This window comes from Hirundo rustica, chromosome 10 (assembly GCF_015227805.2).
Source record: "Hirundo rustica isolate bHirRus1 chromosome 10, bHirRus1.pri.v3, whole genome shotgun sequence".
Classification (NCBI taxonomy): domain Eukaryota; kingdom Metazoa; phylum Chordata; class Aves; order Passeriformes; family Hirundinidae; genus Hirundo; species Hirundo rustica.
The window spans coordinates 14,366,890-14,392,159 of record NC_053459.1 but is presented as its reverse complement, the minus strand read 5'-3'; the positions used below and the strand labels follow the sequence as shown (position 1 = coordinate 14,392,159).

Genomic DNA, 25,270 nt, shown 5'->3' with positions numbered 1-25,270 from the left:
CACTGAAGGTGGTTAGAAAGATTTATGCCTTTCAGCAAGTATCTTGCTTCCTTCCAGCCTGTGTATGAGCGATCTCCTGACACAGCATGGAAACATGTTTATTTTAGGAACAGAGTGTCGTCACCCTTTTCACAAGGGCCATCCTAAACCTTATCAGCTGCCTTTGCTCCACCTCTTGTCTCAAATGCCAGGCGGCCCCAGAAGTCAAAAGCTCCAAGCTGCCAGGCCGGCCAGGTGTCCATATCCCATTGCTGGGTGTAGGTTGGGGTTTTGCAGGGATAACTACACTGCTGGGTAAGTGCAGAGACAGGTAAGCGACCTTGGTTTGTTTCACCATGTGGCCAAATGAAGCAGCTTGTGAGAGCCTCCACCTGGCATTTTGCATTTGTAACCCTTTTGCCCTTCCAGGGGGCAGACAGGATTCCCTTTAAGATTCAGGCTGCGTGCTGGTGAGCACTCCGAATGTGCAAGGACTTGCATTTCCAATGGTAAATGAAAATGCCTGAGTCACCATTTTATCAGGTGCTGAATAAGAACAAATTTATTTTTTTCATGCCTATAATTATGTTTGGAAGGGGCTGGAGCAGCTCTCAGAATGAGGAGGGAAGAGCAAGCTATGCTAATGGAAAGGTCCTTTGGTTGGATGGAGCAGGAGGAAGAGCAGTGCTAGGGGCAGCAGAAACTGATGCTCCCTGACAAAACATGTTCTGCTTTTTCCTTTCCAAAGTTCTCCCTCACAGCAAAATGAATGTTTGTGCTTTGGGAAGGATCAGAAAGACTGGGCGGGAAAAAACCAAAGGTTTTGATTGCTTTAGGGGACTTTTTGGAAAGGATACTACATTCTTTTAATTAAAGGAGTTTCAACCCAGACAAGAACCATCTTCCCCACTTCAATTCATTAACTTTCCAGCATTTCCTAGCTAACAGAGAGGCCAGGATCAACATATTTAATGTCTCATCACTAGAAATTGTTTCTTCTCAACAAGGAGATAGAGCACAGAAGAACAAAATACATTGCTGGTATCATTCCTGACATATTGTTGTATCTGGGTGTTTGCTCTTGGCAGTTCAGTGCCTGCCACATAGCACGATCCCTCCACCAAGCAGCTGTCAATACTGGGAAAATTGAGTTTACTCTTAATGAAAGGCCAAAACCAATAAGCAATTAGGCAGTATGTGCTCTCCATCCCATCATTAATGAGCCAGGGGATCTATCTTGCCTTTTTAATTCATCACATGTTTAAAACAAAGCAAAATGAAACAATTCCACCTTGTCACCAATAAATGTCCCCTGTGAGAACAGGTTTCTTCAGGAGGGAGCAAGAGACCTGAGAGATGAGAGCTGTGATCCTTTGTGCACACCTGGAAACTACGCAAATATCACCATGGCCATGTAAGTGTTTATAGAGTGGCCAGTGAGATCTGACTTTCTAAATTGCAAGATCAACAACTTAGATGAAAGAACCACTTTTATGTTGTGTCAAGTGGACTTGAGAAGGAAGCAGAAGGGAATAATCATTCTCAGCCTTTTAACAAACACCTGAAAGTGGAGAGGTAAGAGATGAGAGGGTATAAATAAACATATTACCAAATTAAACTTCCATGGGTAATATTTAGACATCATAGAAGTTGGCACCTTAAGGAGAAGAGAGAGAAAACAGATCAGAAAAAGACAGAAGTCTCCAACAGTCTGTTCTCAGATGCCCATTTCCAGTGGCAATCACACTAATTGCACACACAAATTAGGCAAACGATCATGAATGCGTTTTTCAAAATCAAGCCCCATTTATGTTAGTCTCACAAGAGTTTCCAATCAACAGTTTTCAATTGCAAATACAGAACAGTTTAGTCATCAAAAAGCAGAAGGATGAAGAATGTACTAAGCATGAAAGGAAAACAATCTCTTCCCTCTCCTTCCCATATTTCTGCAACCAATTCCTTCTGAACATTTAAAAGAACATTTTCTCTTGACACAAGACATAAAAATACTTTGGTTTAACGAGCTCTGCTCATCTTAAAATACAGAGAAAAAAATGTAAATGCACAATACAGTATTTCAAGTGGCTTTGAGGGGGTTATTAGCAAAGTATGAACATGGCTATCAATCATCAGACACACTGACTGATACTAAGGCTCTTCATGGGAATGTAAATAATTGTTTCAAAGCATAATATGCCCCTTCATCATTAAAATCACTTAGATGTTATTATTCACCTAGCTTGAGCAATGAAAATACAATCAGCTTTCTTTCTCTGAATAAGCACAGTTTTAGCAAATCACTTAAGCACGGGCTTAAAATTAACTAGCTGATTGAGGTCACAGCCCACTTTGCCTACACGTTAGCACACTGCTGCAGGTAATACAGAGAGGATAAGCAAACCCCCAACAACAGTGAAAAAGACCTTTTTCCTCTGAAATCTACCTCTTGAGATACCACCATTAACCTTTAGTGTGCAGAAGCTGTTTACTCTGAGCCCTTTAGAGAGCTCTCTGTGCTGTTGCTGATTCAGTGGTAGAAACCTTCACTGAGCAAGGTTCTCTTTAGAGGAATGGAAGGACACTTGTTATCCATCACAGAGCTATTCCAGCTGCTGGCTGGCACTTGCTAATGCTGCAAGCCTTGGGTTACCAGGTCACACTTAACCCTTAGAAATCAATTGCCTTCATGTGTTTCTCTTAATAGGCAGCCAGCATATTCTCTCTGGCAAGCTGCACTCCTACTGAACATTAAATACTTTTATGTGAGAATTTTGTAATGTGTGTGCTTTTAATGGGAGCTTACTGAATGGCTGGGACTCTCAAATGCCTCTCAAAGCACAAATGAGGAATTTCAACTGTACTCTAAAATATTCATGGTGCCTCTTCTCTCCACACTAGACAGGACCCAGGGTGGAGTAAAGTGCAGGTACCTACAGCCTAAATGTCAGACTGAGCAACTCCCCCTGGCTTGCGCTACACTCCATAGAGACCTTGTCAATGCAATCAATGGGGTTTGAGCTGCAGCCCATCTCACCATGCAGATGTATACTAAAACAGGAACTGGATTTCCAGGGTCCTTGTGAGTCCCTTCCAACTCAGGATGTTCTATGAAAAGAGGTCAGTTATGCCCCAGGTATCCTGGTTTCTCTCCTCTGGATGTGAGGGGCAGCATCTCACACCAGAGTGGAACCAGCTCCCCCACTCTTTCTCTGGTCCATGGGCAGCCAGCTGCCAGCACAGCTCATCAAGCAGGACGGAGCTCAAAGCATCCACAAGCTGAAATCGTGTCTCAAGGTGATCCCCCACGCGTCATCACACACAGAGTTTCCGGCACGGCCGGCCTCATATCCTGACGTGGCTAAATGGTTCACTGAGGCTGTGTCCACGCACAGCTTGAGATGCCACTTTAATCACAAGCTTGTGGGGACTGACAGCTACAGAACTCACCCTTTGGCCATAACATCCTACTCACCAGCCTGCTTTCCTTTCTGTATCCCACATGACAACTGTTGTTTCTCTGCCTGAACTGACCCCAATGGTTTTGAGCCCCTGGTCATAAAGAAAAGCAGTGCCTTACTTGAGGCAAGTGTGCTGTTGTGCTTCTCTCATTGCAACAAGCATTTACTAGAACTGGGAATGGTCTAGAGAGAGGCAACAAGAAGATCCAAGACTCTTTGAACTGGGAGAGACAGGAGTATGCTTGTGGTCTCTGCAATCACAGGCAGCATGAGAGGAGGATGGGGTCTGTTATTCACTAACTCGTTCACTACTGGTCTCTGCAAAGCATCAACCCAAGCTGGCAGGAATCAAGATCAAAACAAAGGAAAAGAGAGGCTTCTTCATGTAACAGGTCTGGGGAAAATCCTTTCCACAGGACACTATGATGCTAAAAATGTGCATGAACTCAAGGGGAGACTGGTCAAGTACACTGAAGAAAAATCCACTGAGAATTCTTATATACTTTGAACCATTTCCGACTCAGATAATTTTCTAAGCTGAAAATAACTAGCAGCTGGGAGTGCATTTGGGGGACAGATCATATTTTCTTACTTTTTCCTAACTAAAGTGGAGGGAGGAAGGCTATTGGGCTACTTTATTCTTGCCCAGATTAATTGCTCCCATATTTTTCTGTTAATTGATGCTACTTACTTCCCTATATCTTTCTATTGGTGACTTTTTCAGAGGTTTCCTTCATTTTTTCCCCAAATAATCCTTTCCAGGCTACACTAAACCCTGTGAAGGTCTGTCTCTATAACACAACATCATTGTGGATAAAGCAGAGATGAAGTAGGAAGTAAGACGTATTGGCTCTTAGTCTCAAAGCTTAACAAGCAATTGTAGAAGTGCTAAAACAGATAACTGTCCTTTGGCAGTTAGTGGGGCAACATGTGCATGCTGAGTAACAAGCACATCATTCCTCTAACGTTTAATCCCAGCAGCATTTTACCAGCCAAATGAACAACATTCCCATGAATAATAGAGATTCAATGCCTTTCTCTCTCCCCCAACACTGTGCTGTCCTCCCCTTCTACAGACCAGGAGCAAAGAAGCAGCAGGGAAAAATCCAGTGAGTCTGAGACTTGCAGTGAGTGTGGAGCTCACACGAGGACGGGGACAGGAAAGAAAGAAAAGTGATGCCTTTGGGCTGAGTGAGCAGGATTTACCTTTGTCCCTGCTCTGGGTGGGAATTAGACCCATAACTGTCTTCCCAGCACACTTCAGGGTTTTGCATTTCTCTCTCTGCACCCTGCCAGTCCCTTGTCAAAACTCAACTTTCTTACTGAAACTCCTTTCTTCAGCGGCTATGCACATAAGCAATGAACTCTTCCCACTGAATAGACACAGCCTTATGCCAGGACAGCCCTTAGCACAGTCCCCAAGAGGCACCTGTGGCTATTTCACAAAGCAGTGTGTCTGTCTGGATCTTTCTGCCAGTTTGGAGTTGCTTTTTTTTTCTCTCACTACTAACAAAGAAAAGCATCTGGTTTGGATATTTTTATATTTAGCAGACTATCATTTAGAAAGTGTATTTTCTGACCTTCTCTGGGAGGTGGGAGCGTCCCTTGCCAAACAGCATGTTAGACAGAGAAGTATCGACCCAAAGGGCACAAGCTGTGGATGAGTAGGAGAGAAGCTCTCGTGGGAGCGCTCTCAGCAAGACCTGCCACCTACCAGCAGTGCCAAAAAAATGTGAAATCCATTCACTAAAGTGTTTCCTAAGGAAAGGACATGCTCCCATTTAATTGCCCTCCTTATTCATGCTTCACACACCATCTGAAGAAATTTGATTGTTCTAACTTTAACCTTTTCTAACCTCAGAAACAAAGCCCCCAACCAACCCTAAAACACAGTCACACTGCCTTCTCAGCCAAGGTGCTGTGAATGAGCTGCAGGGCAGAAACAGATCCCCAGCAAGATGTTTTAGGACGTGTGTCAGCCATTTAGCAGGGAAGGCAGGGCAGGGAGAGTGCATTTCGTTGCTGGGCAGCCTACAAGCATCTGGGAGCATGATTTATATTTCCATAACTGCCTCTTCAGGTTAAGGGTGAGCACAGTAAAGGATTCATCACAGAAACTCCAGCAAACACAGAAATGGAGGATAAAGCAAACCAGGCTTCTTTGTCTTACACATTAAAGGTAAATTACAGTTATTAGAGAGGAACACCCAAGCACAGCCACAGGACATTAAGCCATATGTGAATATTTATACACACATTTGTCTCATCATCCAACTGAATATTTATAAAGATTATACCCTGCTTGCACTGAGCATAAATACCTGGGAAAATCAGCCTTTCAAAAACAGCACCTAAGAGTCCCTCCAGCCTCACAAATACACCACCCAGGACAACCCTCTAATATTTCTAAACTGAAGCAGCAGGGAAGTAAAGGGCCTGGGCATGCAGAACTGAGAGCAAGGGGAGCACCACACGCTGGAACATAGGGAGGTGTCCCAGTCTGTCAGGGTCTGTGCTTGAATTTCACTGCTGTGATTTGACATAGGCTCACATGCCCCTCTCTCCACCACCAAAAAGCCACAGAAGAGGATAAACAATGGCAACACTAAGTCACAGGAACTCAGAAAATAGTGGGAGCACGTTGGCTGTCCAGTCCCACCAGCAGCAGAATCACTATTTACTTTGGTTCGGTTTTCATGCCACATTGCAACAAAAGAGGAAATACAGAGCTTGAGAAGGAACTTGCAGCATGGAGGAGGCTGCAATACTGTTTCAGTGGTTTTCTCTAGACACACCAACATCATAGAGAGGCTTGAGCATTGTGGAGTGTCATGGACATGTTTGATCCTTGTGCTTTTTTAGTTTGAATGCTCTATGCAAGTATATCCAGCTCCACCCCCAGCCCCGTAAGGAAGATTTCTATTGCTTGTCCTCTTCTCTGGACATACTTTGGATCCTCCCAGCAGACTTTTCCATCCTGAAAATCAGTAAGGCAGAGGAGAGAACACCAGATTGGGTACTCCTGTCCCCAAAGCAAGCACAGCATGTTTAGCTACATTTTTAAGCTACTTTCACTAGAAGTTCCCCTTTCTCTATTCCTCTTTTTCGGTGCTCTCAGCTCCTTATTCCACTCCCATGCTCATGTAGGCCTCCCACTCTATCCATGTCTTTTCCACCTACTGTATGTTGAAGTTTTGAATTTTAATCACTTCTGTATACCCACACACATGCATTTTCCGACTCCTGGACCTTTCCTCTGCGGGACCCAGCATTTCCTCTGCATCCCACCCACAGTCCCTGCAGGTACACTTGCACTGTCTATGGCACACCAAAGTAGTGTGTTTGAGAAGACAACCTGAAACAAGGGCCAAAAGTTGGAAACAAATGGACTTTTTGTCAAAATCCCAGCACAGGCAGGGGCTTTCGTTCTCTCAACACCTTGTCTTATCTCCTCAAGGAACAGCAACCCCAGCAAGTGTTCATGAGGTATAAAATCCCGGGGATGACGCCAGTGCACTCTTCAGGTGAAAGACTCATGACCTACAGCAAATGGATGTCCCAGATGGTCCCACACACAGCTGTGGCTTCATGAAAACACTCGCTGAGAAGTCAGCAAGGTAAACAGAAGAAGGGACAGCAGAAACTCCCCACCTCAGCTCAGCCAGAGCCAAACAATTACTTCAGTCAAGTTGCCTCATCCTACTGTACTTAGTGTTGCCCCCCCATCCCCTTGGCAGCACAAAGCAAACTGATTAGGACCAAGTAGCAACTGCTGGGCCATGCACAAGTGAGTTTTCAAGTCAACAAATGGCTGTGGGTGCACATTAATAGCAGGAAGAGAACACAAATAAGGAAACAATTATTTATTTTTTTGAAAGACATTTTTTCTTATTCTTTCCTCTTATCTGGAACAAACAAAGCTGTGAGGGAACAAATACAATTCCAGAGATAATCCACGCTTTGGATCCTGGAAGCATTTGGTACCGACTTCTGGAAAACAAAACAATGATAATGACTCACGCTGGGCCTGGGGGTGGCTCATCACAAATTTAGCAGCAGCTTCCATGCTCCCAGCTGAGATTGGCTTTGCTGGGTTGTTTTCACAGATCCCCAGGACTGCAATTTAGCACATGCAAATTGGCCCAGCAGCCAATTGCAGCCACCATGCTAGAAAGGCATAAACATGCCATTTAGAAAAATGCTTTGCCATACAAAACATGGTTACCTCCTTCCATGCCATTTCAGACTATGGAAAGAAACACTATTTTTATTATTAAACATTACACATCTCTTTTCCTCCAAGTGGAAGAACAATTATTTAAAGGCCTATTAAGCAAACATTTATTCACACAATTGAAAGCTTTGTGCACTACCATTGCATCTGGAGAGGTGATCATCCCCTGTACTGATGCTTATGAGGCCACAGCTCAATTCCTGTGTCCAGTTTTGGGCACCTTACTTCAAGAAAGACACTGAGGTGCTCCGTCCAGCTCCAGAGCAGAGCTGGGGAAGAGTCTAGAGAACTCTAGTCCTATGAGGAGTGGCTGAGGGAGCTGGGAGTGTTTAACCTGGAGAAAGGGAGAATGAGAGGGGACCTTACTGCTCTCTACAACTCCCTGACAGAAAGCTGTAGCAAGGGTCAGTCTCTTTAAGTAACAAGGGACAGGACAAAGATGAAATGGCCTCAAGTTGCATCAGAAGAGCTTTAGATTGTATATTAGGAAAAATTTCTTCACTGAAAGTGTTGCTAAGCATGAGAAAAGGCTGCCCAGGAAAGTGGTGGAGACACAATCCCTTGAGGTGTTTAAGACATGCAGATGTGGCACTTAGTGGTGGATTAGACAGTGCTAGGTTAACACTTGTACTCAATAATCTTAGATGACTTTTACAACAGAAAAAATTCAACATTCTACAAGAAATCTCATCTAGTTTTCAGACCATGCTGAACTTTTGATGATATATACAACCTGGACTAAAAAATTTATACCTAGCACCAGTTTGGTAAAAGATTAAACAGGTTACTTCTGGAAGGCAGCAGAAAGGGCTACGGGAAGACAAGTGGCTTAGTTTTGAGATGAAGTTCAGTGAGCCAGAAGTAAATCACTCTCACAACAAAGCAGGAAGGTTTCCTACACAAACAAAGCAGGAAGATTTCAATTTCTTTAATGAAGAGGGCTTTCCGTCTGGGAACTGATGGCTGTGGAATACCTCCAGAGGGATCTGCTGGAAGCAGAAAACAAGCCTACTGTCAATGCTCTGTGGACAGGGAAAACAAGAAGAATTTTAGGGATGATCCACACCAGTCATTTAAAACAATGGCTCTGGTTGGGACTAGGTGCATGCATAGAGTTAAATATGTAGTCAGGTGGTTCAGTGAGCTGCGACCTGTCCCCAGAAATACTCCTTGGTCTTCGAGTGGACATGACCTAGTGACAGTCATACAGCTCTTAAGCTGGAAGCATCTGCTCTGAAAGTCATCAACTTTGACCCTGGATTCTTTTGTTACTCTTCAAGTGGAAAATCAGCAATGCAGAATTTTATACACAGTCATTCAGGAAAACCAATGCAAAAGGTGAAAAAGTATTTAATTATATTGTCAGTTAACATTTCCCTTAAATCTTTCCATTTATAATGCATCACAGTTGTACACGGTGTTTAACCTCAGACAAACTCTTCCTCTTTTCTTGGCTGAGATTGGGAAGTGAACAAAGTTAAGCTTTATCCCTTTACAAAACCATGCAAACCTTCAGGTGAGAAGTGCCATAAACCAGCCAACCTCTGCTTCAGAGTACTGTTTATCATCCTGATTACAGGTACTTAAGAAAATTCAACTTACTCTTATTTTTCTTGTATTTTCTCATTCACAGAACTAAAACATTTTCTAAATATGATTCAAAGTGACACTCAGTGACACTCTGGTAGGACCCAGACAAGTTTCAATATTCAGAAGACTGAATGAAGATCCAGCAATTTCAGATGCCCAGCTCTGCAACCTCAGACATTTGTCTGACAGCTCTGCATTGCTAAGCCACTTTACATCCAGGGAGTTCCTGGGCCTGAAGTTCTTTTTAAGATTTATGAAATACTTTACTGTAAACTGGAAAACAAAATTCTGCATAATACCAAAGACTTTCCTCTGCATAACTACACAGAACTGGCTGCAAGTGCTTAAAAAAGTTATATACATATAAGTAAGTTCATTATCATTTACATCTCTGGAATTTTTGTATGATAGAAACCAAGTAATTTCATCAAATAAAAACGCTAAAATATTTATCATATCTAGCTCAGTCAGAACACATTTTTTTTTACAAAGATGCACAAGCACTATGGGCTTACAGGGGAGATGCTTAGCCAATGTCTGCATGAGAGGGTTACTTCAGAATAAAAGAAAGTGTGGATTTAAAATGCTATAGCTATTCTTGATTAATACCCCAGAGGAGTGCTCCTGTTATAATAAAAAAGATTTTTTAGAGTTTTCTTTAATTCATTTCCCAGCTGAATTAAACTAAATCAGACAAAGGTATTCTTTCCAACAGCATATGAGTGTCAACAATAGGCATTATCCTAGAACAGCACAGGTACTTCACTTCCACTGGTCAGCAAGTGTTATTTTTCCAAAAACACAAAGCGGGAAGAGGGAGCCTGAACAAAATATGTGCCATAACAGTGGCAGAGAATGGTGGGCAAGACACCTGGTGGGGGAAGGAAAATGTACTAATGACTCCCAGTCACATCCCAGTGCTCTCAGCTCCAGCTCAGCACCACTAAGCCACCGTTCCCTTCTCCCACCAGCAATGCACATCCACACTCTGAGCTGCCACAGATCAAAGCCTCTCTGTGCTCCCTGAACTCAGCAAGGAACTGCAGGTTTCACTATCTGTCGCTTCCATACAGAGAGTTGTTGCTTCCAGTAATCTGAAGCTGAACTGTGCAGTATTTGCTGTACACTGTAACTTGCTGTTTACCTGAATAAACAGCAGTGGGAAAATTTTCAAGAACTAGTGTATGTAAATAAAATGTAGATGGATGCATAGATGACTGCACAAGCAAACAAAGGAGTGCCTGTTCCGCTCATAAGCCAAATGCTATTCCTGAATATGCAATTGTACCTCCTATGTACGTGATTCCATTTGCATCTGCAGATGTCTTGCACGTGCAGACACGTTATGACAGTGCCCCAAATAGTCTCAGGGAAAATGCAAAGATGTATACAGGCAGCAACAGCCTGGCTAATGGCAGAGTCACAGCCTGACCCTGCCTACTTAGACAGAATGCTTGTTTCCATTGCCCCAGATATCAAACTTAGTATTGTAAGGCCTGGAGAAATATGAAGACTTACTGTGCCAGACATCATTTTAATTTGCCATAAAGCCAGCATCAATCAGTGTATTTCCAGGAGCATCTCCAAATTTCACCAGTGTGAGACTCCCATGGAAGCCAAGTTCAGGATTTACTTTCAATATCTGCTTAATTTGTACTGAAGGCATCAATTTGCAAAATAGGGACTTAAACCGAGAAGTACTCTTATGAATGTTTGAGAATAGATTAGTCTCTAGATACAACCAAACTTCTACTACTGAAAATAAAGCTGAAAATGCATTGCTGCTTGATGTGAGAAGTATCTGTGGTGTTAGCAATGATGCATCCCACAGGAGAGTCTGTACAGAAGCCAAGGGGGGCACAGGCATGAGACAGAACCACTCATAGAGCCAAGTTAGAAATTCTTATGGAGGAAGACTGAAACACACTCACTGGCAGAAATCTCCATGCTGCTATTATGCAGTCTATGGGTACAGGGCCTTTTACATCAAACTGCTTGCAAACCAGGTACAGGTCACCCAAAATAGTTTTTCATAACTCTGTTCACAGCAACAACAAAAATGCAGTCATTATTTAATGTTTACCTTGAACTTATCAGTGTAGTAGCTAACTGTTTCATGATTTTGTCTAGGAAGCCAAAAGCAAAAAAAAAAAAAAAAAAAAGACCTGGACTGGCAAACCACATATCCTAAGCAAAGAGGAAAAGTGTTAGCAGAGAATATAATCGAATAACAAAACACTTAACAAAATGAACTATGGTTAGACCATCACAATGGAAAGTATCTCTGCACATGCAATACAGTCAGCTTGCAAACTCTGAAACTAAGATAAAAAATGAAGTACATAAAGATGATACAGGATGTTGCTGTGCTAAAATATCTGTAAAGAAATTCACAAAGGAAGAGGATAAATCTCACTCTGCATTGCTATGAATTACTTGCACTTTTGTGGTGGCTTGGAGACCCATCAAGCCCCATTTTGCAAAGTGTTGCTCAAACAACCACAGCCTGCCCCTAAGACAAGGTCTGCACACCTCAGAAGTGGAGCATAAGAAAACAACAGGCTAGAGTTAGCTAAAGTAATGAGGTGAGAGGTCTTTGCATAACAATCAAAAAATCTTGCTAATATTTTTGCTAACGTCACAATAGAGCTATACAGTACTATACAACTACCTTCAATATTTCACACTTTCTCTTTGAAGCATCATGCATTAGCTCTTGTCAGAATCAGGAGTGGTCTAAGGCTCTGAGTCAGCACAACACTCAAATGTGAATCTGACTTTAAACGTGTGCTGACATCCTTATGAGTTGTTGGCATTAAAGAAAACATAAATATGAGGAAGGCAAAAGGCTTGGTCAACCTGTCAGAGTAACTTCAGATCAGAGGATCAAGGACACGTAAGTAGCTCACATCACTCTGTGACACTGCTGTTGTAGTCCATGTTTCTACTGTCCTTCCACTCCCATAATTTTATAATCCTTTTGCTGGTTTACATCTCTGACCGGCTTGGCCCCACAGTGCCATGCTGGGCACAGCACTACACCTTTAGGGTTGTTGCCAGAGTGTCCTGGGGCATGCTCACCTTTTGAAGTGGTAGCAAGGAGATTTATCCTCCAGCAGGCCCACCCCACAGTGATCCTTTCATAGGTGAAAGCTTTCATTTTTATTGCACAGTTTTCAAGAACATAAACCCCAATCTTATTGGAAAATGAAAAAAAAGGCAGCCAAGGAGTACTGTATTTTAGCATCCTGATGCAAAGCAACAGACCCCATCTGCAGTGGTGAGGCTCATGGTGGCATGGGGCTAGTACCTGGAAAATAAGCTCAGTTGAAGACAACAACAGATCATTCCCATAGACTGTCTCCTCACAGCACAACATCAGGAAATACAAAGGCTATGCAATGTTCAGCATCATTCATCAGAATGGGGGAAGTAAGAGAAGATTCAGGCACCACATATGCATCAGACACACTCCAGCACAGGATCCACCTGTAAAGCCAAACCAGCTCAGCCAAGAGACTATTAGGAATCATTGACTTCTAGTTCACTAAAGTTAGAGCCTAGCATCCTTCATGGCCTGAGCACCACCCCACCTTTACCTGTAGCTTATTGTTCTCTTTACTGCTCCAGGTTTCCAAAAGACACAAAACAAGCAATCACACATAGCACTACGGTATAAACTCCATTATAGCTTTTCACTGAAAAGACTAGTGTCTTTTCAGTGCAGTCACAATTTATTCTATTTATTTATCACTTTGTTCTTCAAAGCAGGGCAGAACATGCTTTGAATAGGACCCAGATTTCTCTCCTGAACATTCTCCCATTGCCATGAACTTGTCACAGACAGCAACTGGCACATAAGAGTACCACGGGAAGGAAGAGGCTACTGAGGCATAAACAGGTGGCAATAACCATTAACAGCTTTTCCTTAGCAAGGCCATAAGGGAATCCAGGCTACCTCAACAACAGTGCTCCCCTAAGAAAAGCCTTTCTCTTCAAGAGAAGAGAAACACCGAGCATTTGCACTGGAGCTGTGGACATTTTTCTCTTCTAGGACCAAGATCGCCTGAAAAAACCCAACACAAGCATTAGGAAAGAATACTCCAAAAGATATCTTCATAAGCATCCAATTAGTAGCTTCTACGGATCTTAACAATAACAAAAGTAACACAGGATTTCATTCCGTAGGCATTTACCCAGTGTTCTAGAGAGGGAAAGTCACATTCATCGAAGGAACAGATGTAGCAGAGAAGAAATTGTAGAAACACCACTTTAAAAGCTTCAACAAGATCATCCTAAAACTCAGGGTTAGAACCGCACCAAACCAAGGCACTCATGCACTTATTCCCCCGTTTCAAAAAGTGTTCAGGGGAAGTGTTTAGGATCACAAATACCATTCAGAAATTCACCCCACTGCACTTTCTTCCCATCCTAGTGAAATGCTCTCTCCCCAACAGACTAGGAGCTGAGAGTGGAGTTGGGAGTCTCCTCAAGCCCCCCCATCAGGAGCAAGCAGGGACTTTTCTTTGTTTCTAAGTACATCCCCAATCAAAAAGTCATTCAACACCCTCCACGAGAAAACCACTGCAACACTGCTAGTACCAGAAGCACAAAGTACAGAGAGCTCTTCCATTGAGGCCAACCCTAGAGCTCTGTAGAGCCATTGGCACTCTGGGGAAGGTTATCCCCATATTGGCCAGCTGGCAATGGAAGGCACGGCTGGGGGTTCCAAGCGGGATGAGAAATACAGGGGTCCTATAAGAAGAAAAAGGACCTGAGTGGGCTGCAGGTAGGATAGGGAACAATAATGATGGTCACTTGTGAGGTAGGAATCACTGTGAGGACAAAGGATACACGTGGGAGTTCTGTGTGGGTGGGGGCTCCAGGCGCGATTAAGCACAGGGTGGGGTCGGGGCCAGGCCTCGGGAAGAGGGCGGCCGGGTTGGGAATCCAGCGGGCGGAGACGCTGAGGGCGGAGAGGAGCCGGGCGTGGGGAACGCCGAATTAACGGGGACTCGGTCCCGGGGATGCGCGGCGGGGTCAGCACCGCGGACAGCGCCCGGCCCATCCCGGCCACCTGCGCTCAGCGCCGGCGAGGCGGAGGCGCGGGAGAGGCCGGCGAGGAAACGGGGCCAGCCCGGGCCGAGCGGCGCCCGGGCGGGGAGGCGAGGGCGGCGGGGACAAGGACGCGCGCTCCCCACCTGGGCTGTGGCTGGATCTCAGGCGCCTTCCACAGAGACACTGCAGCATATGCGAGCCTTTCTCCAGGAGAAGCCCGAGAATCCTCATGGATTTCACTTTGTGGCGCCGTCCCGCTCCTCGGAAAAGGGACCGGCCCCGGAGCGGCCGGCTCTCAGCGGCGGGGCGCCGGGCCCCCTCGCCGCCAAACTTCCCGGCCCATCGCACGGCCCCGCCGCGCCCGGGGGAGGGAGGGGGGCCCCGCCGCCACTTCTCGGGACTTGTCCGCCGGCGGAGGGCCGGCCGTGCCGGGAAGCGGGGCGGGCTGGCTGGAAGGACGTCAAGCCCTAGAAACACGCGCGGCCGGCTCCCGGCCCTGCCCCCTGCCGGCACGGCCCCCGCCGCCGGGGCTCGGCCGCTTCCCCCCGCCGCCGGGGGCACGGGCCCGCCGCGCTCAAGTTCTGCGAATGCCGGCGGGGAGGGAGGAAGGGAGGAGGGAGGAGACAGCCCCGCCGCCCGCCCCACCAGCGCCGGGGCCGCCGTGCGCCCGGGCAGGGTCGGTACCCGCGGGTGCCCCGGCGACAGAAGGTACCGCGGGCGGGGACACCGAGCGCGACCCTCCCGGGGCTCCCGGGGATGCAACCACGGGACCGGCAACGTGGCCGGGGAGAAGAGACAGCTGTGGTCCTAAATCACCGGTGGGTGCGAGTGCCCAGACTGGGGTGCTCCTTGGTGAACACGCTGTAAACGAGGGAGCCTCCGCCTGCCCCAAGGCACCAGCCTCATGCAAAGGGCGCTCCGTTGAAACTCAAGGTACCTTCTTTTTTACCCATTTTTAAACTATCACCATTACAGCACTGCAGACTCAAGTCTGTCTCAGTGTTGGCGCTGCACAGAGAAAGGAAGGGCACATATTTCACATGCAAGATGGTTAGGGAAAGATGCTCTCCTTAGAACTGCTTCCAATTGATGAAATTACACAAAACCCACAACACAAGGCTGGAAAGCACAGGAGCACAGAAAAACTCCTTCAACAAAACAGTACTATCATATACAAAAGCCGTTCAAAGAACTCTTTCACCTGAGTAAACTCTAATAGTGTACTAAAAAGAAGCTCCCTCTGGGACAAATAGGAGCCCAGCACAAGGGTGAATTTCTAACTGAATTACTTTGTGCTCAAGCGGGGTTACCTACACACACACCACCTTTCAAAGCCTTCTCTGCTTTTGTTTTTCCTAATATCTGGAAGAAGTGACCAGGTCATGAGATGGACATTTATTCAGAGAAAAATACACTCTAGGATGTAACAGGCTTCTGACCAGCACTTCAGTGGGATGCAAGAGTGGGATTAAAGACTTAGATGTTAACATCTAGATCAGATTACTAAGGCACATAAACCAGGCATAATAAAAGAGATGCTGTTTAAGTGTGAGACTCTATCAAGCATGTGTGGCAAAACTAATACTTTTGAGAGCTTCTGGAGTCTTTCATGCCCTTAATAAATACTCCACAGTTCAGTTTTACTCTTAAATAGAAAAGAGGAGAAAAAACCAGTTAAAATGCTAAATGTTTCATGAAAGGGTAGCTCTTATTTTCCAGTCAACTCTACTTCACATGCTGAAAATAGCACTTATCCAGAAGCAAAGCCAGTAGAGTACAGTTCAGGACTGTTAGAAGGATGGAAGACATTACTAACATCTCTGGGATTCGTGCTAAACTCAGTTTTTGTTGTCTGCTGTGACTTAGGCTTAAAAATCATCACTCTGACTTAATTTATAAGCTATTTTAGACAGGACCTTGCACATGCACCAAGTCATAACAAAAAGCTAAATGAAACTTCCCTTCTCCATGTCCCCTGTTACCTAGGATCATTGCTTCATCACACTCCTCAGCAATTCCTACTCCACAGCCATCATGAAAGACTATGGTGCCATGTCAGGGCAGATACCAAACTGAGACTACAGCTGTTACCTCTCCCCTTCACCCAGAGCTGTCCTTCAGTCCTCTGCTACACCTGATCATTATAGAGCAAGCCTGTAGCCCTGCTGGAGCAAGGCCAGAAGTAGTTTGCACAGTAAAGCCCCAAAACAGAACTGGTGCTTCTCCAGTGCTTTGGTAATAGCACAAAAAAATAATAGTCCTCTTTCTGCAAATGCTTCAGCAGCATGTTTGAGATGAGAACAATTTTGGATATGGCCAATCAAGGACAGAACAGTGAGATCCAAAGTCAAGGTGCCCTCCTTGCTTAGCAGCCAACATGGTGCTGTAAATGAGGGGCTTTCATTTAGAGATGCCAGGACTGAAGTGCAGCACTAGGTATGAGGGAAGAGTTGCACTCAGATGTCATAAATATCAAGCTAGCATGGGAATGAGCAGATTTATCCCATGAACATGCAAGGGCAAGTGTCTTAGACACGATACAGATGTTTGTAAGAATAAAATGTAAAAATGCAACAAGTAGCTGAATTTTGAACTAACTGTTCATTAAACTAATGCAGGTATTCCTGGAAAATCTACTCAAAACCCCCCATAAAACCATGAATAAAACAATCCCCATTTCTTTGGGGAGTTTCCATCACTTTACAGCAAGTCTGATATTCCACCCTTTGTGAGCACACTCTAAGGGGCCAGTTCCTGACTCACATGAGAGGAAAGGAAGGCAGACTCAGATCAGTGAAGAGAGTGAGTATTACCTGACATTTCCAAAGAAGGGCCTGCAACAAGCACGTGCTCTTTCAAACTGAGTAGATTTAAGTAAGTTTAGACAGCAAAATGGAGGCATAAAAATGGTAAAGGAAGAACTGTGATGCATATGACTCAAGTGTTTACATGCCACAAAATACTCAGTAATATCATGTACCCAATTAGGTAAATCTTAGCCCAGTAAACAAAGCTTAAAAAAATATGAAAAGATAAATGGCGCTGACATAAATTGAGACATTGCTAGATGTGTTAATCTGAAAACAAGGTAAACCAAAATAAAATTTATTTCAGTGCAGAGGGACAGCATGTACCCAAACAATATTTCAGTGAGACACGGTGGTGCATAAATCTCACTATGGCTCCATTGATGAGCTTGCGCTGCTAAATAACAATGCAAATAACATCTCAAAATTTACCATGAAAACGCTACAGATATTTAAATTTTTAGCCACTGGTGGAATACAGTTATTAGAAATGATAGTATGCTTGAACAAAAGCAGGGATTGCAGTTGCTGGAACACAAAGAAAGCTGTGAAAGCCTCATTGAGGTCAGAAGACATTTACAGGGAACACAGTGTCATGTGTGTTTCTCCCTTATTAAATTAAAATGCCATTGGCCTTCTGAAGCACTGAACAGTAATGAGAATATGTTTAGGATTATGGAATTTAAATTAATACCTTCTACTAAAAAGAGGAATGTACTGCACTCTGATCAGAGAAAAATAAGGTGATTTAACCGACAAGGCTCTTTGCTAGGTATTAAAATAGCATAATATGTATGAGTTCACCAGTTACAAAAGCCAAAAAAGAAAGAAAATCTACAAAAGCTGCAAGAAGAGAATAGCCAGGAAAGGTAATTTCCTTGCATTCATACAAAGGCAGTAATAATCTTTCAATGTGCTGGGTCTATGCTGTTCTGTTTTCATCCATACTGACTGGTAGCTCTTTGAACATTGTGATGGGTACACGGACAAACAGCTTGTGCAGGTGTGTTATTTCCGGTTGATTGGTTTGGGTTGTTTTGGGTTTTTTTTTGCATGTCCCTGCCCTTGTTGTATTTTCTGGTCAAACACAGGCGGATATGATGAGAAAGGGCCCATTAACCTTAAGAGCTTTGTCTGAGCTGGTGCTGATGCAGAGCTTGGACCTTGTCCCTCGTCCCTCTCTCTGTAAATATACAGAACTCCTTGCACTTGGTGCTCATTTCTTGGAGCTCACTCCATGGATCCATATGTGATCAGTGATTGTACATTCTTCACTGGATGGCAGAGACCACTCCACAACACCTCTCCTTGCAAGAGCTGTTTAAGCAAAATCTATGGGCCAAAACCTACAGCCCTTTTCAGTGAAAGCCACAATCACCATTGTGCTCTCTGGCTATTTCTGCTTACCCTTTTCCCCTTCTTTATGAAGCAGAGCACTGCTGACAAGGAGGGGCAGCGACGTCTGCTTCAGGGACGTACCAGCCACGTACAGCTCTTACTGCACCCAGCTCCACCAAAGCACAGCACAATCACAACCAGAGACAGCGGGAACTGCAGCACAAAGCTGAGGGGTTTGCTGAAGGTCACACAATAAATTTGTGGACATGTAGGGAATCATCTGTCAGTCCTCATTCTGATGATTTAATTAGAGGATTAGCCTCTTCCTGATCAGTATAAAATTGCACTCATTATAAGGCAAAGGTTCTGCTGGAAACACTACTATGGATAAAGTATACCACACGCCTTCTGAGAGCAAATAGAAGGTGAGACAGGATGAAAAAAAAAAAAAAAAAAAAAAAAAAAAGGCAGCTTGATTTTGTACATCAGACAAGAAAGAATAATTTCTTTGTTGCCTTTCTGAACAAGAGTGAACAGAAACCACTGACTCCAGGTCCTGCTAGAGGGACTGACTTGGTAAAATCTCAGACCCTCTGAGCTCACCAAAGCAGCTTCCAGAGCAAAAGAAAAGATATCCCATAGCCTTGATCATTTAATTGGTTTATCCTCAAACACATAAAAAGCTTATAGTAATGAGCACTCAGGAGCTGAATTTCTTAACATTAAGAAGAAATCTAATATTACATGTAAAGAAGACTTCGTGTATCAAATGTCTCCAGTGTGAATTAAGGAGAAGTGCTTGTTCTGAATATTTTTCAGTACAGTGACATCTCCTCAAAACCTGAACTTCTAGGGCATCTCCAAATATTTTGGCAGTAGCATGAGCAGCTCAGAACACATACTCTGGAGAAAGAGGCAGACAGACACTGTTCCTTCCACCCACTTCCAGGGCCCAGCAGATGCCCTCATCTACGGGATGTCTCACAATGTGTTTAGGAACCCTTGATGGATTTCTCCCCAGCAAATTTTTATACTCATTTTTGGAAACCAGTAATACCATTGACCTCTTCACTATCTTTTGGCAAGGATTAATCATGTGGCAGGGAAAAGCTTTTATTAGTTTAAAACTCCTTCTCAATAGCTCCATTTAATGCTCACCTTAACTTATAAGGTGAGCATTTTAAGATTATATTGTGAAATGCTAATTTTATGTTCTCCATAACAGTCATGGTTTTATACACATCTGTCATATTTCTTTTCTCTATTGTTTCATTTCTGAAGGCACCTGAAAATGCCTAATCTGTTCCATCATTCCCTGGGCAGCACCTACTCTTCACGCTCCACTGACCCTGTCGCTGTTTCCTGTGCCTTTCCAGTTCTATCACATCTTTTCTGAGACAGGATAACTGGAGCTGCACACAGTACTCAAGGTGCAAGTGCTCCAGGGATTTCTAGCAAAGCAGGATGATAGCTCCTATTTGCTTTCTGTACCTTTTCCAATAATTTCTGCTTGCATCTGCTGAGCTAGCACTTCCAGAGAGATTCACATTTTCTCCGTCATCAGTTTCCAGTGAGGAAATGGACCCCAGTAGCACCCCTTACCCTGAGAGACCATAATTTTTTATATATATAGAATATTTATATATACACACACACCCCCATATATTTGGGTTTCAGCAATGGGTGCATTACCCTGCACTCCTCCCCAGTTTATACTGTTGTTAGTTCAGCAGATGCTCCTTCTGCAGCTCTTTTGTGTCCACGTCTGTTTCTCTTAGTCCAAAAATTTTGTCTCTTTTTCATCCCCTCACTCCTCAAGATCGTTTAGGAGCATGCCCTGGACTGCACAGCTCAGTCCCTCTCCACTGGAAATTTTCCCACTGATTAGAATTGCCCTTTTTTTTCTTTATGGGAAACACCCAGTGAGGAAGCATCTTAGAAATCCAGACTTCTGCCTCAACTTTACCCAGTTGCTCAGGGAAGATTAAGGAATCTGGGGGGATGTTCCCCCACAAGAGCCATGCACCCCTTACCCAGATGACCAAACCTCACTGCCACGATGGCTGCTATGATTTTTTGCAGATGTAGTTCATGGCAAACTTCAAATGTTGCCACATTTGTCCTTTGAACCTGAGAGCTGCAGAAGCACCTTCTAGGTGCACCTCTTTGGTGGCTTCAAGTCCCCTGCCAGCTGTGGTTGCTGTTTCACATCTGCAGCCCTTCCTAGGGAAAAGATGCTGGAAGGCAGAAGATCTCCCCTGCCTGCCAATCCCTCCAGGCTCAGAGGCTATGAGAGAGGAAAGCAGATTAAAGGCTGTAATTCAGCCAGCACAGGGAAGATCTGACCCACAGGGCTCCAGTAATTAAGGTTATTAATCCAAGGTAGGTAATGATGGCTTTGCCTGAGGCATGACCCCAGTTTTGAGGGCAGCAGATCACAGTTGAGCCAGGGTTTTGGAGTGGGCAGGAAGCCAGCCTGCTGGCCAGCAGAGCTCCTGGGCTCTGCCCACAGACAGCCCCTTGGCTCCTCTGCTTTCAGCAGGAGCCACCAAGGCAAAGCCAGAGCCGAAACAGGTGCAGCTCCCAAATTCAGGATGTGCTCTTGGCTTTCCCCCCAGTTCCCTGCGTGAAACACGGAACAATCGGCAGGCTGCTTTCCTCATCTGGGGGTGTGACCAATCCATCCACCTCACAGGGAAAAGTTGTCAGGCTGAATAAAGGGGATTTTCTGAGGGTAAAAGTACAACAGACCAACCAAGCAAGAAGACATCTCCCCTTCCCCTCCAACAAACTCACTCCTAATGTTCAGAGGGCATCTGAGGCTGGGAGCATCATCTGTGGAAGCACGAGCCTCCCCATCTGCCTACTTCTAGTGACACTTACAGAGCCTTTTACTGTTGTCTAGACCTGAAGTGCATTTATTCTGGCATGCTAATACAACACATGTGGCACAGCCTCATCAAGACAAGCAAGTACTTGCCTGTCTGCCTTGGGAATGATGGTACAAGAAATGCTTTCTGCTCCAATTCACAGCTGCTCCAATGACAGAAAAGCCACTATCAGAACACCACAGTTCAGACCCTCATTCATTAAGCGGCCACCACGGCTGAAGAGTGCATAGGGACATATCTGAAACAGATTTCTCTGGGAAGACCACTATTCTGGAACGTGAAATTCCCAGCACCTGCAATGTAGCACAGCTAAGGGTCTTTATCAGACCGGCACACAGACTTGTCCCTGCTGGTTCTGAAAGGAAGAAAATTACAAAATCGAGGTATTAAATAATAATACTACAAGGCACTTATAAAGAGTCTGTGTAGGTAAAAGAAAATTAATGTTTCAAGAGATTTGAAGATGGGATTTACAAAACCTTTAAAAGAGCCACCCTTGAAATTCTGGGTTGTTAGGAGAGGGCTTTCTACTGGGTACATTTTTTTTCAGGTGTAAAGGTAACTTAAGTTAAGAAGACTTTTTGTCTGGAAAAATTCCTTTTCTGAGACTCATGTAGTATAGTCCTCACCAGAATGCAAGACAGCTAAGAAAAATACAAAATCTCTTTCTCAGAGCATGCTATTTCTTTGGGGCAGTAGTAAAACAATAAAATAAAAAATTAACATGTTATTTTCCTTAGAATGATATTTTTTTAAAGTATCTCAACTTTGCTGAAGTGTTTTGGCAATATTATGACAATAAAATTGCAAGGAAAGGCTTTGACCTTATCAAAAGAAAACATTTTTGTGAGATTCTCAAACAAAGTCAGTCAGCTGAGGAATACCAGGAGTGTTTGGCCGACAGTGGTGTGAACAGAGACGAACTTGACTCATTCCCCATTAGGCCACGAGCCCCCCACTGCTCTGCAGCCCCCTGCACATGGATATACACGTACCACACACCAGCTGCAGGGGATAGAGAAGACCTTTTGCTATTCATAGTTTCAGGGCAAATGGTGAAGGCAGTTTATTGGACCAGGCTCAGATCCTGACAGCTACAAGGCAGAACCACATTCTCCACCTTCTTCTCTAAGAGAAAATCCAAACCTAACACATTTTGGGTTCTGTTTTTGCATTTGACTTGTGGTCCAGCATCTTTGAAGGTTTCTATTGTTAGCTTTTCTCTGCAGGCATTAGAACCAGGAAATCTAAATATGCCAAGTTATTATTCTTATATAATGGCTCAGGGATTTAAGAAAGGCCCCAAATCTTCTAAAAGTTAGTAACACCAGTTTGCAATAACCACACCAGTGACAGGTAACATGTCTCGCTCCCAGGGACAAGAATCATTGCAGAGGTGTGACATTCTCAGTAATGGTCTTACCCTGTTTTTGCTGAAAACACAGCAGTGCCAGCCCACAGGCAGCTCAGAGTGATTATCAGTCGCTGGAGAACTCTGCTCCATTATGAGAAAGTAAAAATCCTACTTTCCTCAGCAGCTGAAGTTATTTCACTTAAGATGGAATAAAAATTCTAGCAAATCCCATTCCAAAACATGCATAATCTGGCAAAATAGGGAGGAATAAGAAGGGCTCAAGTCAAAGATGAAGCACTATTATGTGACTGTTGCTGTGGAGCACATCAAGAAAGAGGAAATCACAAAAGATGGATGACCAATGGGTGGAATTTCAAGAGGAGTAAAATACAGGAGGAAAATGCTTCTGTGTGTGAGCAGATAAATCAGCCAGGCATTTCTTTATCAGGCATTACCTGAGGCCTTGAAGGTCAAGCACTGCAACGATCGTCTACTTCGCACAGGCAAAGGTCAAAACCCGGACCACACACACGGCACGTGTGATGGACCTGGCACAGCACAAAATGCAGCTCAGCACAAGCTAAAGCTGTAACTGCAGCCACAGAATGGACTGAGGAAGGGTTAGAGGAGAGAGGCGTGGGTGCAGAGGGTTTTCCAATAATATTAGAGAGCTGGGGGCAGATTCTGACCTGCTATAACTGATACTGCTCAGGAGCTCTGAATTCAGCCCATACACTTTGGGCACTGATATATATATATATATATTTTTTTTTTTTTTAATTTTTTTTTTTTTTTCTAACAGGCATTTTGGGATGCAAAGCTGAAATTATAAAGCTGAGCTGCTGCTCTGTCAGCATGTGCTATGCTATTTATGAGTCACTAAAACACACCTTTTCTAATTCTCACCTTGGCTTGTGAATGGCATGTAGCCAGGATGCCTTTGCTAGCTACTTGAGAAAAGTCACCACAGTGTGCTGTGTGCCAGGCTACTGGCAGAGCCACTGCACTGGCTCTGCTACAGGACATGTTTGACCTCCAGCCAGACCTGCATTAGCCCTCTGCCTGTTTACATTGGGACAGCCACAGACATGATCTAAACAAGTGTCACCTAATGGCAGCAATACATTTTAGGAATTCCCATCAAAATTTTTGGTTGCAGAACCAAAAAACACAACTGCAGGCTTGAGTTGTCCCAAGTCCCCAGTGCTGCCTTAGCCCCACACATCATTTCTGTCCCTGCACAGATGATCCTACCAGGAACAGGGGGGTCACAAGTGAGTGGAACCACAGCCATCACTCTCCGTTCCTAAAAAAGCTGCATCCTGCAACTCAGCAGTGAAACAGGAGTTACAATGAGGAAAAATGTCCAATCCAAGCACAGCTGTTCTGAGCCAGTTCTCATGTGTCATGCATCCACATCCTCAGACCACTGACAAAATTATTTCCTTGCAGCTGGCATTTGCTTAAACCCCCAACACAGCAGCAACCTCAACCATGCAGCATTCAGGTTCACATAAAATCTCCTTAGATGTTACATCCCAGCAGTGAGGATTCCCTTTGCTCTATCTAGGTATCTTGAAGGCCAGCCCCACATTCAAATCCCTACAGAGGCCTGACTTATTTTTTCTCCACCACTTTGGTTCCTTGACTGTTATCCTGATCCCAAGGGGGATTTTCCATCTCCCACTCCCCTTCTCAGCCAGCTGCGGTGCACAGATTTAGCAGGATGACTCAGAAGCAGGGAATGACAGCTCAACATTTTCCTGCTATAGAGCAATCACTGCCTATCTCCAGAAGGTCCTTGGGTCGGGATTGGGGCTTCTGTGCAAGGGAGAGGGAAGCAGTGGTTGCTTTCTGAGGAAAAACAAACGCACTCAGGGAGACCTCCCACTGCTTCCCTCTATCACAGCCTCAACTTGTCATTGCTCAAGTCTCACAGGTGCACTTGTAAAATACAAATTTAGCTATCTGCTTTTCATGACAGCAGAGCCTCAGCAGAGCTCCTGAGGTCAGTGCCAGGCATCCTGTGAGGCAGCACATGACACTGGAAGCTGTGAGGAATGGGAAGGGAGGTTCCCAAGGGGGTGCCTTTTCTTTTTCCCTGCTGAGTTACAGCAAGTGTTGCAGCCACATTATCTATTTTTCATTCCCCAGTGCTCACTGTCAAGCCATAATGAAGCCACAAGGAATCCAGCACTGCTCAGCAGCGCACAAAAGCACTCTGGCTCAGCTCTGCAGAACTGTACGGCACAGTGTGCAGCTTTGCAGAAAGGAGAGTCTGATCCCAAGAATCCCCCCTGTTTTTATATGCTACACTCCCAGAACTGCAGCAAGTGAGTGAGGCAGGGCAGAGAAAAGCCTTGCCCCTCACCCTGCTCCCTCAGTCACCACCCTGTGTACAGTGAGAGCTCTCAGGCGAGGCCACAGATGTCCAAGGTGGTTACTGTCAACAGCCAACTACACGAAGGCAGGCAGGTGGAAGCAGAAGGATCTGTCTCAGGGTGATGCTCTCAGAGGACAGATGGTCAAAGATAACTTCTGAAAGAGTGCATAAGTGGGAC

At 44.6% G+C, this 25,270-nt stretch overlaps 1 protein-coding gene across 2 annotated transcripts in view; it reads right to left on the bottom strand.

The window, feature by feature from the left end:
* FGF12 (fibroblast growth factor 12) overlaps positions 1–25,270 on the bottom strand; it is a 217,179-nt gene that overhangs the window by 123,140 nt on the left and 68,769 nt on the right. Inside the window, exon 1 of one of the 2 annotated variants that reach the window (XM_040074660.2) lies at positions 14,463–14,565. The exons of the other annotated variant lie outside the window; for it this stretch is intronic. Within the exon in view, the coding sequence (XP_039930594.1) occupies positions 14,463–14,550 (88 nt within the window). The 5' untranslated portion in view covers positions 14,551–14,565. Of the gene's footprint in view, positions 1–14,462; positions 14,566–25,270 lie in introns of those variants that run through there. 2 annotated transcript variants of the gene reach the window in all.